The sequence below is a fragment of the Silurus aristotelis genome (assembly GCF_946808225.1).
Source record: "Silurus aristotelis genome assembly, chromosome: 3".
NCBI classification, from domain to species: Eukaryota; Metazoa; Chordata; class Actinopteri; order Siluriformes; family Siluridae; genus Silurus; species Silurus aristotelis.
In genome coordinates, this window is record NC_139576.1 from 28,365,189 (window position 1) to 28,380,397 (window position 15,209).

The window sequence follows — 15,209 nt, forward strand, 5'->3', positions numbered from 1 at the left end:
TTGGACTTTTGGAGACTTTAGAGAATGTGAGAAAATGTATAACTGAGTGTAGATAATCAGGTAAATTATTACTTATGAGTCTGACTTTGTTGAAGGTGTTTGTCTCGCCATAAATCTGATTATCATGAATCACACAGCACAACTTACTCAAAAGTCCAATGCTGAATGTTTATTTTGTACACATGTGTTTTTTTCTGTTTTTTTAAGCCAAAGAAATGTAAATGAAGTGATGAATACACTGGATGTTGTTGTTCTGTAGACAGTCACACTGCTGCTGTACTACACTACTGTACTGTGGATGACTGACCTGTATGAAGCGTTCCTGAGATTTGGAACTGTCCTCACTGCACAGGTCATTTATAACTACTGATCCTTACATTTTATTTATTTCCCAGTAACATAGGGTTTCCTCCCCGTACTCAGCTGGAGTATTTTCTGAATGTGGAGAGCTCTGATATTGCGAACCTCTAACACGTTTGATGTGCGTTCTTTGCTTTGTGTTTCTGCTCGCTGTCCCGTACCGGTCATGATGGAAAATGGACGCTCAAAAGGCATCGGGCATGTGACGTTTTCATCTGCTGATGAGGCTCGAGTAGCCATCTTGGAGATGAACGGCAGGGTGCTGGGCAGCAGGACTGTGTACTTAAGTCCCTCTCAGACCACCCAGCAACAAAGTCACGGCATGAAGGTAGAAACCATCTCGCCTTCAAAACCCTGCCCAGACCCAAGACCCAATGCCAACAAGAACATCCATCCACAGAGTGATTTGTTTCTGCCTTATGGAAACATCACCAGCGCAAAGGTTACTTACAATCACTAATCCCTATATTTTATTCCTTTCCCAATAAAGTGTTTACTTAGGATTAGATCCTCTATTATACCAGAACCAGTGTACACTTGCAGCAAGTTTCTGCTCTCAGAAAATGACCTTTTAAATAAAAGTGCTTAATTGTTTATTCACCAGTGAGATCAGAACTTTGATAATAAAAGAACACAGCTGTTCTGTTTATTATGGGATACAGACAGTGCTTGTTATTTCTCATGGTTTTCTACATGAGAGTGGTGTAATGCTCATGTTTTTGCTTTCTGTATCTCCTCACTCACTCCTACAGGTGGTACTGCACAATGGACGGTCCAAAGGCTTTGGATTTGTCCGATATTCCTCTCTGAATGAAGACACTAATGCCACTAGAGAGTTGAATGGAAAGCTGGGGAGCAGGAGGCCACTGTGTATCACTATGGCTAAGCAGTGGACAGGGAGCAGCCGCCCCACCAAGCCCTACCTCCATCCATCCAGGAACATGCAGTGGTTCCATCTACAGCGTAAGTCATACTGTCCTCATAATGTCCTACAAAACTTTACTAAACACACACTGTGTACCGGTCAAACACACACATTATGTAAAGTAAAACATCGCTGTTTTTCTCTTTCAGGTCATCGTGCTGTCGGTCTGTTCCACTGGATTAATTATTTTATTTTCATTATTTTACTTTTGATTAATTATTTTTTTATTTTTTTATAAAAAAAAATATTTTAGTACTGTAAATAAATATGTAAATAACTAACAGTAATAAAGGTGATTCATTATTGATCATTCAAAAAATTCCTCTTACTACATGAGAACTTTCATTAGAAATGAAAGAGAAAGAGAGATGAAAGCGATGGCATTGGGTAGAAAGCTGGAGTTTCACTAATTGTTCTGAAAATAGTAGAAAAAAGAACAGAATAAAATAACAGATGCAACCCGGTGGAATTAGATAGAACACACACCGGCAACAGAATATGAATTTTCTTATCTTTGGGTTTTATTCTGACGTTTTATTCTGTTTTTTTGTAAGAAATGACAGTGAAATATTAGTTATGTAAGGATGGTCAGATCTGTTCATGGTACCAGACCCCAAGAACTGCCATGCAACTTTATGAGGCCAGACCCCGAGAACTACCATGCAACAAAGCAATAAACCTTCTAATCTGAGGAGAGGATCTCTTTGATCTGAGGAGAGAAAGCCATTTGTTCAGCTGCCCAGTCACCCATCATTGAGCCCCCTCTTTCGCTCCTGGGGAGATGGCCGGATCATGGAAAGGTGACTGAGAAGGTCCCAGAATTCAAGCTACTTTACTTACATAATGAAGTAATTACATTTTAGGAATGTATACATTTTACCTTCACATGTTAAGTATCATTTTAAAGGTCTCAGTGTGATTGTGGCAAAAGTACACACATCCTTCCCTTAAGTATAAGTACAGATATTCAGGTTTTAAAAGACTCTGGTAAAAGTTCTGACTATACTTTTTTACTCAAGTTAAAGTGAAGAAGTTTGGGCTCTGACATGTACTTAATTAGTAGTAAAGGCTACTTTTTTACTTGTTTTAGTGTCACACTGGTAACTGGACCTCACATCATATTATTATTAGGGCTGTCAATCGATTCAAATATTTAATCACGCTGTTCTAAATGTGAAGAGAGACGACAGAGACGGCAGAAAGCGCCCCCTATATGTTTTCTTTACTTTAAAAAAGCACAGCATTTTGTTGTTAATATGATTGGGTACAAAAAAAAAGATAGACCCTTTACATAGTCGAATGATGTGTTGCTCTTATCTGTACGATCAAAAAAAGCCCTATTCGGACGGGACTAGTCTTCCAAACGACGTTTGAGTTAGAATTTTTTTCAGCCGACGTCTGTCATTTTATGTATATATTCGGACGCCTAGCCCTAGACCAACAAGCCTTGCTGTAAAGTAACCGAAAACTTTAGGGTCTCCAGTCAAAGCCGCCCTCTTTAACTGCAGGAAACAAAAAGGCTCATTAGAGATTTGAACTTCATTAAAACTTTTGTAGATTGACACTACACCCTGCACATGTAGGTGAAGGGAATGTAACCCAGTTAAAAACATGAAGTAATAAGTGATGCTTGTAGTATCATTTAATAAGAGTATATAAATAGTGTGATTTAAAAAGGGTTTAAATTAATTTAATAAGTTATGTTTAAAAATGTTAAAAGCAGTTTAAAAATGATTGTATGTTTATTGTTTTAAGTAAAAGATAAAGTATTTCTGAAAGCTGTCTAAACCAGCATTGATTGAGTTAATAACGTTCGGCAGTAGAGTCAGGTGTCGGGTTTGCAGCATGGAGAGATAGAAGGAGAGTGGAGCAGCAGAATGAGCGTGATACAGAGATTTTCTGAGTTAAAATGTAGAATTATTAGTGCACAAATCAAAATGTAACTTGTTTTTGATGATTGTTTGCACGACAACCAGATGAGAAGAGTGACAAGGTGCATATTGAGAAACGGGAGGAATTTCTACACGAAGTTCAAAGACTGTTTACTTTTGTGCTATTGCTAATGCTAACGCTGAGTTACCTTTGAAGTATATGCTGGAGTCAGTTCATTACAAGTAAACGACATTTTCTAGTTAAAGTTTGACTCTCAGTTGAACAGTTGGAGGAGTTTATCTACTGTTTTCGATCTAAAGACAGAGAGAGGATTCATACAGAGCTTGAAGCAACCAGGATTTCACTCGTGAGTTTTACTAAGAACGTGCTGTTAAAAAGGAGATCGAGTTCGTGTTGTTTTGCTGATCGGATGATGAGACTGCGCCCGTGACTGTTGGTGAAAGGCTGGGACAGAAACATTATCTCAAGGTATCTTTCATTTTGTTTGCTCGCTGACGAGTGAAGCGGCCATTAAGTTTTGGGCCACTACGAACACGAGCAACGCATCAGGCCTGCTACGGTATTTTAGTTTTATAATAAATTTGGTTGCCGGATTTAGATTGCATTAAGGTGTGTTGTGGGCCCACAAAAAAGTCTGTTTTAAGTGATTTTTAAGTGATAAAGGGGGTATATTGAGGGTTTCTGAATTAATCCATTTGAGGGTTAATAGAGTTTAAATTGTTTTCTGTGCATTTATATATGATACAGTATTGACAGTGTTTACATTTGTTGTGTTAAGAAGAGACAATTCAATTACAGTATTTTCATTTAAAAAAAAGAGGAACATTTTATGTTGGTTTATAATATAATATATATATTATATAATTTTTATGAAGGTTTAAAAAGAACAATTATATTTTTATTTAATTTGTTTATTTTCTTTGAGATAATAACTTATTTTTTGAGTAAATAACCAAGAGATATTTTCTAAAACTTTGTGTTGTGTTATTTTCTTATTTACCTGGAAAGAGGTTATTATTTTATTTGGGGAGAGACCTACCTAGACACACGGTTAAAATCTTTATTAATACTATAACTTAAGAAAGGTGAATTCATAGTTAGGTAAGGAAAACATTTTCATTGTGTATTTTAAAAGAGAAATCCAAGATAACATTTAAAATTTAGTTAATAAGGGTTAACACATTTAATTAATAAATTAACAGAACCCAAAAGCCTTGCCCTAGTTAATATGAATACTGAGTGGAGCGCTACAGGAAGGTGAGATCCAAACAGCCAGAGGTCCAAGATTCTTTTTGTTTCTTTGTAATTAATTTACAGACTGTTCAGCATAAAACCAGAGTAATTTCAATGTGTTTAGGCAATTTTGGGCTCAGTAGCTTCAGGAGAAGAAATCGCCCTTGAAGGATTTCAATCTCTTCGGTGGTGTGAGGAAACTTGCAGCAAGCGAGAACCAAGTTATCAGCCATACAGCGTTATTACAGCTTGTGTTTGCCCACACAAAGTTTATTCAGTGTAAATCTAAGACTTGTCCCAGAGTTGAACTCTGAACCATACCCCTAGACTAACGAGCCAGGTGATGGGAGTTCAGCTCGCATGGCAAAGTTCGGTACACCAGGGTAACCTCATAAAATGTCCACACAAAAGCAAGGTCTCGTAGAGAATTTGGTTGTTTCTGGACCACTAATGTAACAAGGAACCTAACAAGAACCAAGTAGCCACACTTCAAATTGATTTGCCACTGGAATGATACTATACCCTGCACTTGTAGGTGAAGGGAAGGTGAGATCCAAACAGCCAGAGGCCCAAGGTACGTTTTGTTTCCTTTTAATCTATTTACAGACTGTTAAGCATAAAACCAGAGTAGTAGCTTTGGGAGAAGAAGCAACTTTTTTGGGATTTCAACCTCAGAAAGGTTCATTAGTGATTTGAACTTGATTTAAACTTTTGTAATAAAATGTCACTGTAAATTGCAAATACATGTCTCCTGTTCTCCATGCTAACATTTTAAAACAGTTACTGTTGCTTTTGCTTTTAGAGTGCAGAGCAATGTCAGGGAGAATTGGTCTGATTTCAAAACATTAGTTATGTAGTGAATTGTTTTCTGGGTTTTCATTGAAGAAACTGCAATACCATTGTGCTACCTAAAATGTAAAATAGTACTGAAAGGGAGATTTCAATAACAAAAACAGAGTAATTTAAAGTGTCCAGCCAATACTGCCCTCTATTACTATAAGATATGAAGGAGCTCTGCAGGAGAAGAAATAGACTTTTTAGTCTAACATTTGGCATTAATTTACCACTGAAATGACACTACACCCTGCACATGTAGGTGAAGGGAAGGCGAGCTACAAACAGCCAGAGGTTGAAGATTCCTTTTGTTTCTTTGTAATCTATTTACAGACTGTTCACCATAAAACCAGTAATTTAAAGGTCGACAAGCAAGTGTGCTGCTACCTTCAGTTAGTTCAGAATGCCGCAGCAAGAGTTCTTACTAGGTCAAGAAAATACGATCATATAACCCCTATCTTATCGTCCCTACATTGGCTTCCTATTAAGTTTCGAATAGACTACAAACTACTGCTACTCACTTATAAAGCACTAAATGGTTTGGCTCCCATGTATCTATCCAGTCTTTTAACACGCTACAATCCGTCACGCTCCCTGAGATCTCAAAACTCTGGGCTTCTAGTAGTTCCTAGAATAGCAAAGTCCACTAAAGGCGGTAGAGCATTTTCACATTTAGCTCCTAAACTCTGGAATAGTCTTCCTGACAGTGTTCGGGGTTCAGATACACTCTCCCAGTTTAAGTGTAGATTAAAAACATATCTTTTTAGCAAAGCCTACACATAACACACATCACACACATCACATCACAACCTTGTGCTCCAGAATATATGATTACATGCACATTATCAACTTGTGCTGTTAATATCATGAACAGCAGCTACGCTAATTCCTCTCCACTGCTTCTCTTTCTCTCCCCATCCCGAGGCATCCTGAGGTTTGGCCAGCTCCAGTCACGTCCCACCTCGTGAAGATTATGGACCTATGGATGATCATGGAGAAGTAGATGCCGAGTGTTTAAAGGCCCTGGCATGGAGAAGCTGATGCTGGATCTATGATGATCACAAATTGTTCTGTATTGTTGAAAGATTTATGACCAAACTCTTGATGTCACCCATATGAGGATGGGTTCCCCTTTGAGTCTGGTTCCTCTCAAGGTTTCTTCCTCATATCATCTAAGGGAGTTTTTCCTTGCCACTGTCGCCACGGCTTGCTCATCAGGGACAAACGCACACCATTCACCTTCACTGTTGTTTTCTGTAAAGCTGCTTTGAGACAATGTCTGTTGTGAAAAGCGCTATACAAATAAACTTGACTTGACTTGACTTCAGAGGAATTACGTTATACCCTAGATGATGTAGCTCCCCTTAAGACCAAAATGATCAGGGAGAAAAAATTAGCACAGTGGTATAATGATCGCACCTTAAAACAGACCACTCGAAAAATTAGAACGTAAATGGCGTCAAACAAAATTAACAGTATTTCAAATAGCATGGAAGGAGAGCCTCCTAATTTATAGAAAATCTCTTAGTGCTGCTAGATCAGCATATTTCTCCACCCGCATAGAAAATAACAAGCATAATCCTAGATTTTTATTCAGCACGGTAGCAAAATTAACAGGGAATAAAAGCACTGCACTCACATGCACACCATCATTAGGTACTAATGATTTCATGAACTTTTTTAATAATAAAATTGAAAACATCAGGCAAAAAATCCAGACGGTTAATATAAATCCAAATTATTTTACAAGTAACCCTGTAGACAGCAGTGTAATTATAACAGACAATCAATTACAAAGTTTTACTCCTATTCACGAGAATGACTTAATTTCATTAATTTCCTCATCAAAATCATCAACCTGCATTCTCGATCCCTTGCCTACAAGTTTCTTTAAACAGATAATTCCAGAGGTAATTGAACCTGTTTTAAAAATAATAAACTCTTCCATCAGCACTGCTTTTGTACCAAAATCCTTCAAACTGGCAGTTATCCACCCCCTAATTAAGAAACCTGACCTTGACCCATGTCAGCTGTCCAACTACAGACCAATATCAAATCTCCCCTTCATAGCCAAAATTTTGGAAAAGGTTGTAGCACAGCAGTTATGCTCACACCTACTTATGAATAATATTTTTGAAATGTATAACTCTCATGCAACAATAGGTACACTTAATAATCCATATCCTTCTCTTCCTGTCACCCTCTTCTCTCTCTCTCTCTCTCTCTCTCTCTCTCTCTCTCTCTCTCTCTCTCTCTCTCTCGGTCGAGTTAAACATGCTCCTGAGGCTCCAGTGACCACTGTTCCTGCCCCTCTCCCCTCTGTGGATCTTCCCACTTCATCCAGGCCTGCCTCTGGATAGTTTTCTCTTTGACTGGAGGCCACTCTGTGCAGCTGGGGAAGGTTTGTCATCAACGCCTTGGGTGGTTCCATGAAATTCCGGAGTAAGAACGGGAGCTTTGAGGATGGATTGGACTGTAGTTGATGTCAAGTCTCCTACACTGACTCAGAAATACACTTCGCTTTTGATCATCATCACTGCACCCCGCAACATTGTATACCTGCCACAAATGGACATTCGGTGTAACCCAGATGAGGATGGGTTCCCTCTTGAGTCTGGTTCCTCTCAAGGAGTTTTTCCTTGCCACAGTCGCCAGTCGCCACCGGCTTGCTCATCAGGGACAAACTTACTCATAAAGAACATATTCATTTTTAATCACCACATTATCTGTGTAAAGCTGCTTTGAGACAATGTTCATTGTTAAAAGCGCTATACAAATAAAAATGAATTGAATTGAATTGAATTGAATTTCCGAAGCTGTTTTTGTTGCTGTCTTTTTTGCAAAGGTTGTCTGTGTTTCCATGATGGATCATCGCAGCTGTGGAAAAACGACAGTGGCAAAAATAATTTGCATCCTGTTATTATATGTGCATGACTGTTGACAGTCAGAGGGCAATGCAATGGACTGCCAATTTTGCACAGCCTGTTGTGTGTTTTTGTATCACTTTGTTCTCGAGCAAAAGTCTTTTGTTAAACGTGTTTTGTTTTTCTGAATCGTTGCACGAAACACATTAAGAAAATCCAAAAAACACAACGACAAGTCAGACAAACCGGAAAAGGTAGGTATACTTTGTGATTGGAAACTTACAGATCATTGGACAAGACACCTGTCACTCAAGGTATACAGGAAGTATGAAATCTTATGTGTAATGTGTAAAGTTCTCTGTTTAAATATAAGAAAATATCAGAATTAAACGTTGGCAAGCAAGGGAAATGAAATTAATTCAACGCTATTTTGAGGAGGGACATTCATATGGAGTGATTTTCTGAAGGATGCAGGTCTGTTTCGAAGACAAAACTATTCCCCAATAAACGATGTAAGGAATGCTATAAGAGCAGAGCTCCGTGGACCAGGACAGTTGTTCGGTTACCGGACGATGTGGTTAGCACTTCAGCAGAAACACAAGTTGCGTGTTAAACGTGATGATGTTATGCGGTTGCTAAAAGAACTTCGCCCAAATGGGACAGAGCAAAGGAGACGTCGTAGATTTGTTCGACATACTTATCATTCCATGGGACCGAGTGGCATGTGGATGGTTATGATAAACTAAAGCCATTTGGTTTCGCTATATCAAGATGCATTGACGGTTTTTCGAGACATGTCCTGGGGCTTAATTGTGGGCCAACCAACAATGATCCTGCTGTAATTGCACACAACTTCATTACTTGTGTACAACATCTTAATGTTTCTCCTATGAGACTACGAACGGACTGTGGAACAGAAAATGGTACAATGGCAGCAGTACAGTGCACCCTCCGTCATCACCATACAGACTACTATGCTGGCTCAAGAAGCCACATGTATGGTACATCGGTTAGCAATCAGCGCATCGAATCTTGGTGGTCCAGCTTTGGAAAATTAAGGTTTGTGTTGACTTCATATTCTTGAGCGTTTGTCCAAGACTGAAAATTTTGTTTGTTTGATGCCTTAGTGGTTAGTGCAATAGTTATGTATTATTATGCATTAACCATTACGTGTTATTATGCATTGTGAAATTTATTTAAATTGAATTCACACAAAATTAAATAAGAATAAATTATTGTATGATGTGATTTTTGTAAATGGTTGTTTGTGTTGTAGGGCTCAGTTCTGGATAAAGGTAGTATAGGTAATAGTCTCAGAACAGCACTAGTTAACAAGTGACTGTCTAGAGCCAAGGCCAGGGAGCAGACAGACAGGCTAAACCGACCGTCTGCTAGCTGCACAGAATCGTCACTCAGGATCCACCATATTGAGACTGTGTCTGTCCCCCGAGCAAAACCAAAATATAGGAATTATCAGAAAGTCTGTTTTAGTAACCTGATTATTAACGATTTGTTGTCATTATCTCAAGGTATCTTTCATTTTGTTTGCTCGCTGACGAGTGAAGCGGCCATTTAATTTTGTGTGAATTGAATTTAAATAAATGTCACAATGCATAATAACGCGTAATGGTTAATGCATAATAATACATTCACCTTCACCTACATGTGCAGGGTGTAGTGTCATTTCAGTGGTAACAACGTTACGTTACACTCTAGATGATGTAGCTCCCCTTAAGACCAAAATGATCAGGGAGAAAAAATTAGCACAGTGGTATAATGATCATACGCGCACCTTAAAACAGACCACTCGAAAATTAGAACGTAAATGGCGTCAAACAAAATTAACAGTATTTCAAATAGCATGGAAGGAGAGCCTCTTAAATTATAGAAAATCTCTTAGTGCTGCTAGATTAGCATATTTCTCCACCCTCATAGAAAATAACAAGCATAATCCTAGATTTTTATTCAGCACGGTAGCAAAATTAACAGGAAATAAAAGCACTGCGCTAACATGCACACCATCAATAGGTAGTAATGATTTCATGAACTTTTTTAATAATAAAATTGAAAACATCAGGCAAGAAATCCAAACGTTAATATAAATCCAAATTATTTTACAAGTAACCCTGTAGACAGCAGTGTAATTATAACAGACAATCAATTACAAAGTTTTACTCCTATTCATGAGAATGACTTAATTTCATTAATTTCCTCATCAAAACCATCAACCTGCATTCTCGATCCCTTGCCTACAAGTTTATTTAAACAGATAACTCCAGAGGTAATTGAACCTTTTTTAAAAATATTAAACTCTTCCATTAGCACTGGTTATGTACCTAAATCCTTCAAACTGGCAGTTATGCACCCCCTTATTAAGAACCCTGACCTTGACCCATGTCAGTTGTCCAACTACAAACCAATATCAGGAATCTCCTGATATTGAGGAATCTCCCCTTTATATCCAAAATTTTAGAAAAGGTTGTAGCACAGCAGTTATGCTCACACCTACTTATGAATAACATTTTTGAAATGTATCAGTCAGGATTTCGGCCTCATCATAGCACAGAGACGGCACTAGTTAAGGTGGTAACTGACCTGTTATTGGCCTCTGATCAGGGTTTTGTCTCCTTCCTTGTTTTGCTCGACCTTAGTGCAGCTTTTGACACCATTGATCCCACTATACTACTTGCTAGACTTGAGAACGTTGTTGGAATAAAGGGAACAGCTCTCTCTTGGCTCAGGTCTTATTTGACTGATCGCTATCAGTTTGTTGATGTAAATGGTGAGTTCTCCACACTTTATGAGGTAAAGTTTGGTGTTCCTCAAGGATCTGTCTTAGGCCCACTGCTTTTCTCTTTATATATGCTGCCTCTTGGTGAAATCATTCATAAACATGGGATTCGCTTCCATTGCTATGCTGATGACACACAGCTGTATATTTCAGCAAAGCCAGATGAGCGAGATCAGCTTAACAATGTTGAGAAGTGTGTAAAGGACATTAGACAGTGAATGCTTAATAACTTTCTTCTGCTCAACTCAGATAAGACGGAAGTACTTTTACCAGGACCACATGCAGCTAGAAGTAAACTTTCAGATTCTGTAGCATCTCTGGATGGTGTTTCTGTCTCAGTGTGTACAGCAGTCAAAGACCTTGGTGTGATTATTGACCCGAGTCTTTCCTTTGAGTCTCACGTGAATAATATCAATTCAATTCAATTCAATTCATTTTTATTTGTATAGCGCTTTTAACAATGAACATTGTCTCAAAGCAGCTTTACACAGATAATGTGGTGATTAAACATAAATATGTTCTTTGTAAGTATGTTTGTCCCTGAAGAGCAACTGTGGCAAGGAAAAACTCCCCGAGATGGCATAAGGAAGAAACCTTGAGAGGAACCAGACTCAAGAGGGAACCCATCCTCATCTGGGTTGCACCAAATGTCCATTTGAAGCAGATATACAATGCTGCGGGGTACAGTGATGACGATTAGAAGCAAACTGCACTCCTGAGTCAGTGCAGCAGACCGCCGACACCAACTACAGTCCAATCCATCCTCAAAGCACCCGTTCTACTCCGGAATTACATGGAACCACCCAAGGTGTTGATGAGAGACCGTCCCAAGCTGCACAGAAGTGTGAAGATCCATGGAGGGGAGAGGGGCAGGAACAGTGGTCACTGGAGCCTCAGGAGCATGTTTAACTCGACCGAGAGAGAGAGAGAGAGAGAGAGAGAGAGAGAGAGAGAGAGAGAGAGAGGGTGACGGGAAGAGAAGGATATGGATTCTATTGGTGTATGAAAGTTAATGTCACTGTGCAGTTTGGACTCCGGCAAGACTCGCTATGGCAGCATAACTAAAAGGGAGAACCAGAAGGTAACACAGACATGAGGGATCTCTGGGATAAGAGACGACCCACCACACCACCGTCAACAAACCCGAGTGAACGTGTGAATGTGAGGGGACGACAGCATACAAATATACCAGTTCACCAAACACTCTATATCCATGTTCCCTCCAGATCTGCTCCTTTACCTAAGAAAAATCTACTGATAAAAGGCTTGATTAAATAAATAAGTTTTCAACCTCGACTTGAACACTGAGACTGTGTCTGAGTCCCTAACACTGGTTGGAAGGCTGTTCCATAACTGTGGGGCTTTATAGGAGAAAGATCTGCCCCCTGCTGTAGTCTTCATTATTTGAGGAACCAACAGATAGCCAGCACCTTTTGATCTGAGTAGGCGTGGAGGATCATACTGGTACAGAAGTTCACTCAGATACTGCGGTGCGAGACCGTTAAGTGCTTTATACGTCAGTAGTAATATTTTATAATCAATGCGAGATTTAATTGGGAGCCAGTGTAGACTGATTACAACAGGGGTGATGTGGTCATATTTCCTACATCTAGTGAGGACTCTTGCTGCTGCATTCTGAACTAACTGAAGCTAATTTATGCACTTCTAGGATAAAAAGTCTTGAGGATAAAAACTAAAGCATGAATATAAATTGTGTAAAAAATGATAATTACCTAAAGCAAACTTAAGCAAAAAAAAAAAAAAAAAAAACCTATTGTTTTAAAATTTGACTATTTTGTTCATGTTTTTATTGCTATTATTATTTTTGGCTTTCCAGGTCCCAGAAACGTTAATGACCTCTGAGCCATCTGGGTACAGAAGTACATAGGGTCCTTCCTCCATGTCTTTATTAAAGTCTTTAAAAAAAATTTCAGCCATAATGAGAATTTCACTTGCATTTACAAGTGGATTCGTGAATAACGGGAGCATTCTCCCTCGTTGCGGTTTTATGCATTCATTCTGTAGTTATATTATGTGACATTATACCGATATTAACCTGTAAAGAAAAAAGTACCAACAACATCACTATAACAAATGTGCCATTCACAAACCATCGCTAAACAGCCACTTAAATATGATCATTGACCTGGTCTTTCTTCTCCTTTCTGCTTCCACATTTCTTGCCCAAAGAAAAGTTGGTTCTTTCCCCAGCTTTCAGTTTTCTATATTCCAAAAACTGACTTAAGTTGATACAGGTGTTGAGTCCATGTCTTTACCTATGTGCGAGATTAAAAGTCATCACTGATCACAAACTAACTATTTATACTCATTATACACACAGCTACTGGAAATAGCTCTGCTTTTCCTAGCGAACCTAAGGTAATACCTGTGACATCCATTGGCTTCGGCTGAATGGATTTCTGCTGTGCCTCTTGTAAAACCTGAAGATTCTTTTCACAGGAACTGCAGAAATTTGGCAAAACACCAAATTTGAATCCACAGTAAGGACAATACATTTTGTACACTTTTACACACACATTCCAACTTTTACCGCCGGCAGACTGTTGTACTTCCTGTATATCTTGACTGACAGGTATCTTGTCCAATGATCTGTAAGTTTTCAATCACAAACTATACTTACCTTTTCTGGTTTGTCTGACTTGTTGTGTTTTTTGGATTTGTTAATGTGTTTCGTGCAACGATTCAGAAAAACCGGAAAAGGTAGGTATAGTTTGTGATTGAAAACTTAGAGATTCCAATCACAATCTACCTACCTTTTCCGGTTTGTCTGAATCGTTGCATGAAACACATTAACAAATCAAAAAAACACAACGACAAGTCAGACAAACCGGAAAAGGTAGGTATAGTCTGTTAATGTGTTTTTGAATTTGTTAATTTGTTTTCGGATTTGTTAATTTGTTTTTGGATTTGTTATTTTATTTTTTGATTTGTTAGTGTTTTCCAATTTGTTAATTTGTTTTCAGATTTGTTAATTTGTTTTCGGATTTGTTAATTTGTTTTTGGATTTGTTATTTTGTTTCTGGATTTGTTAATTTGTTTTCGGATTTGTTAATGTGTTTTGCACTTCTCGGCCACCGTAGTCTTATCTGTAACAATCAATGTTTCCTGCTCAGCCTTGAATTATACACTGATTGATTGATTGTTCTTCCTTGGGAAGTGTTCACCTGTTTGGGGAGGGGGGCGCCGTGGCGCTGCTCACAAAATAGAGACTCTGTACTACATTTTCTGTATACCTTGTAACATAAAGACACAGTTTTGCATTTCAACGACGAAATGACCTCATCGCACAATGATGTCACGGCGTTACTTAGCAACTTTTAGAAGGATATCGATTTATAATCAATAACGGTTCTAAAATAAAGATAAATTTTAATTTCCCTTTGACTGATCATCTCAGTCCATCTCCTCCAAGTCCTTTATTAAGTCAAACCTGTTTTTAGTCTTTATTATGTCTTTTTTAAGGACTTTCTTTCTGGAAACCTCTACATTAGGTATTGCCTTTACTGACCTCATTATTTTCGTTGGTTTTACTTGTTTGTCCTCCTTTTTTTTTTCCCCTTTTCATCTTTTATTCCTGTTGCTTTTCCTTACATGCTGGACCGTCGGATTCCATTGCGTTCAGGTCATTTTGCAGGCTGTCCGTCAACTCCATTTGAGTCCATGAGTCTCCGTCCTGTTGTGTGTCCACTGATGTCTCTTTCCCTTGGTCCTTCTTCTCCACCGCGTCCAAAGTGTTTTGCAAACTTTCAGTTAGTGCTATTTGGGTTCAGATTTCCCGTCCTGCTGTAAGTGATCCTCCTGGTTGTTGTGCTTCTTTCCTTCTTGTTCCACGCCCTTGTCCATTGTTGTTTCTCCCTTTTGTGTTGTTGTGATTTCCTTTTCTCACCGCTCACCTGCTCATTCATGCAACTGCCCATTCCACCTGCTGGTCCTCCTCCTCCTCACACTCAGTCCGGGTGCATTTCCTGCACCATAGCCATGCAAAGACAAGAACAAAAACGCTACAAACAAACAAGGTGTGGTAAGCCTCTCTCACCTAATGCAGCCAGAAAAGTTTCTCTAACAAGCAAGTTTCTAGCGCCTCTCAGTACGAGAAGCACAGACATGACACATGGCTTTTCAATATACCTGGTGTACAATGAAAGCTACTAGCAAGACAAGAAAAAAAGCACAACAACTGTGGTGGGACTCAAACCCACAACCTTTGAATAGCTCTACCACTGAGTCTAGAAGTCTAATGCGCTATCCATTGCACCACAGAGACCTACATTACACAGGGCTGTATTTT

At 38.8% G+C, this 15,209-nt stretch overlaps 1 protein-coding gene and 2 long non-coding RNA genes across 3 annotated transcripts in view; 1 reads left to right on the forward strand and 2 right to left on the reverse strand.

The window, feature by feature from the left end:
- LOC310723590 (embryonic polyadenylate-binding protein A-like) overlaps positions 1-1,523 on the forward strand; it is a gene marked incomplete at its 3' end in the record, with an annotated part of 236,156 nt that extends 234,633 nt beyond the window's left edge. The window contains exons 14-15 of the mRNA XM_083536853.1: positions 1,113-1,323; positions 1,435-1,523. Coding sequence (XP_083392979.1) covers positions 1,113-1,323; positions 1,435-1,523 — 300 coding nt within the window. The remainder of the gene's footprint in view (positions 1-1,112; positions 1,324-1,434) is intronic.
- The window catches only part of LOC310724102, a 103,427-nt gene that overhangs the window by 76,589 nt on the left and 11,629 nt on the right, over positions 1-15,209 (reverse strand). The window lies entirely within an intron of this gene.
- Positions 12,829-13,492, reverse strand: LOC310723821. The gene is made up of 3 exons (XR_014532800.1): positions 13,287-13,492; positions 13,047-13,176; positions 12,829-12,956 (listed from the first exon to the last, which is right to left on the reverse strand). It is a non-coding gene; the product is annotated as an uncharacterized lncRNA (long non-coding RNA).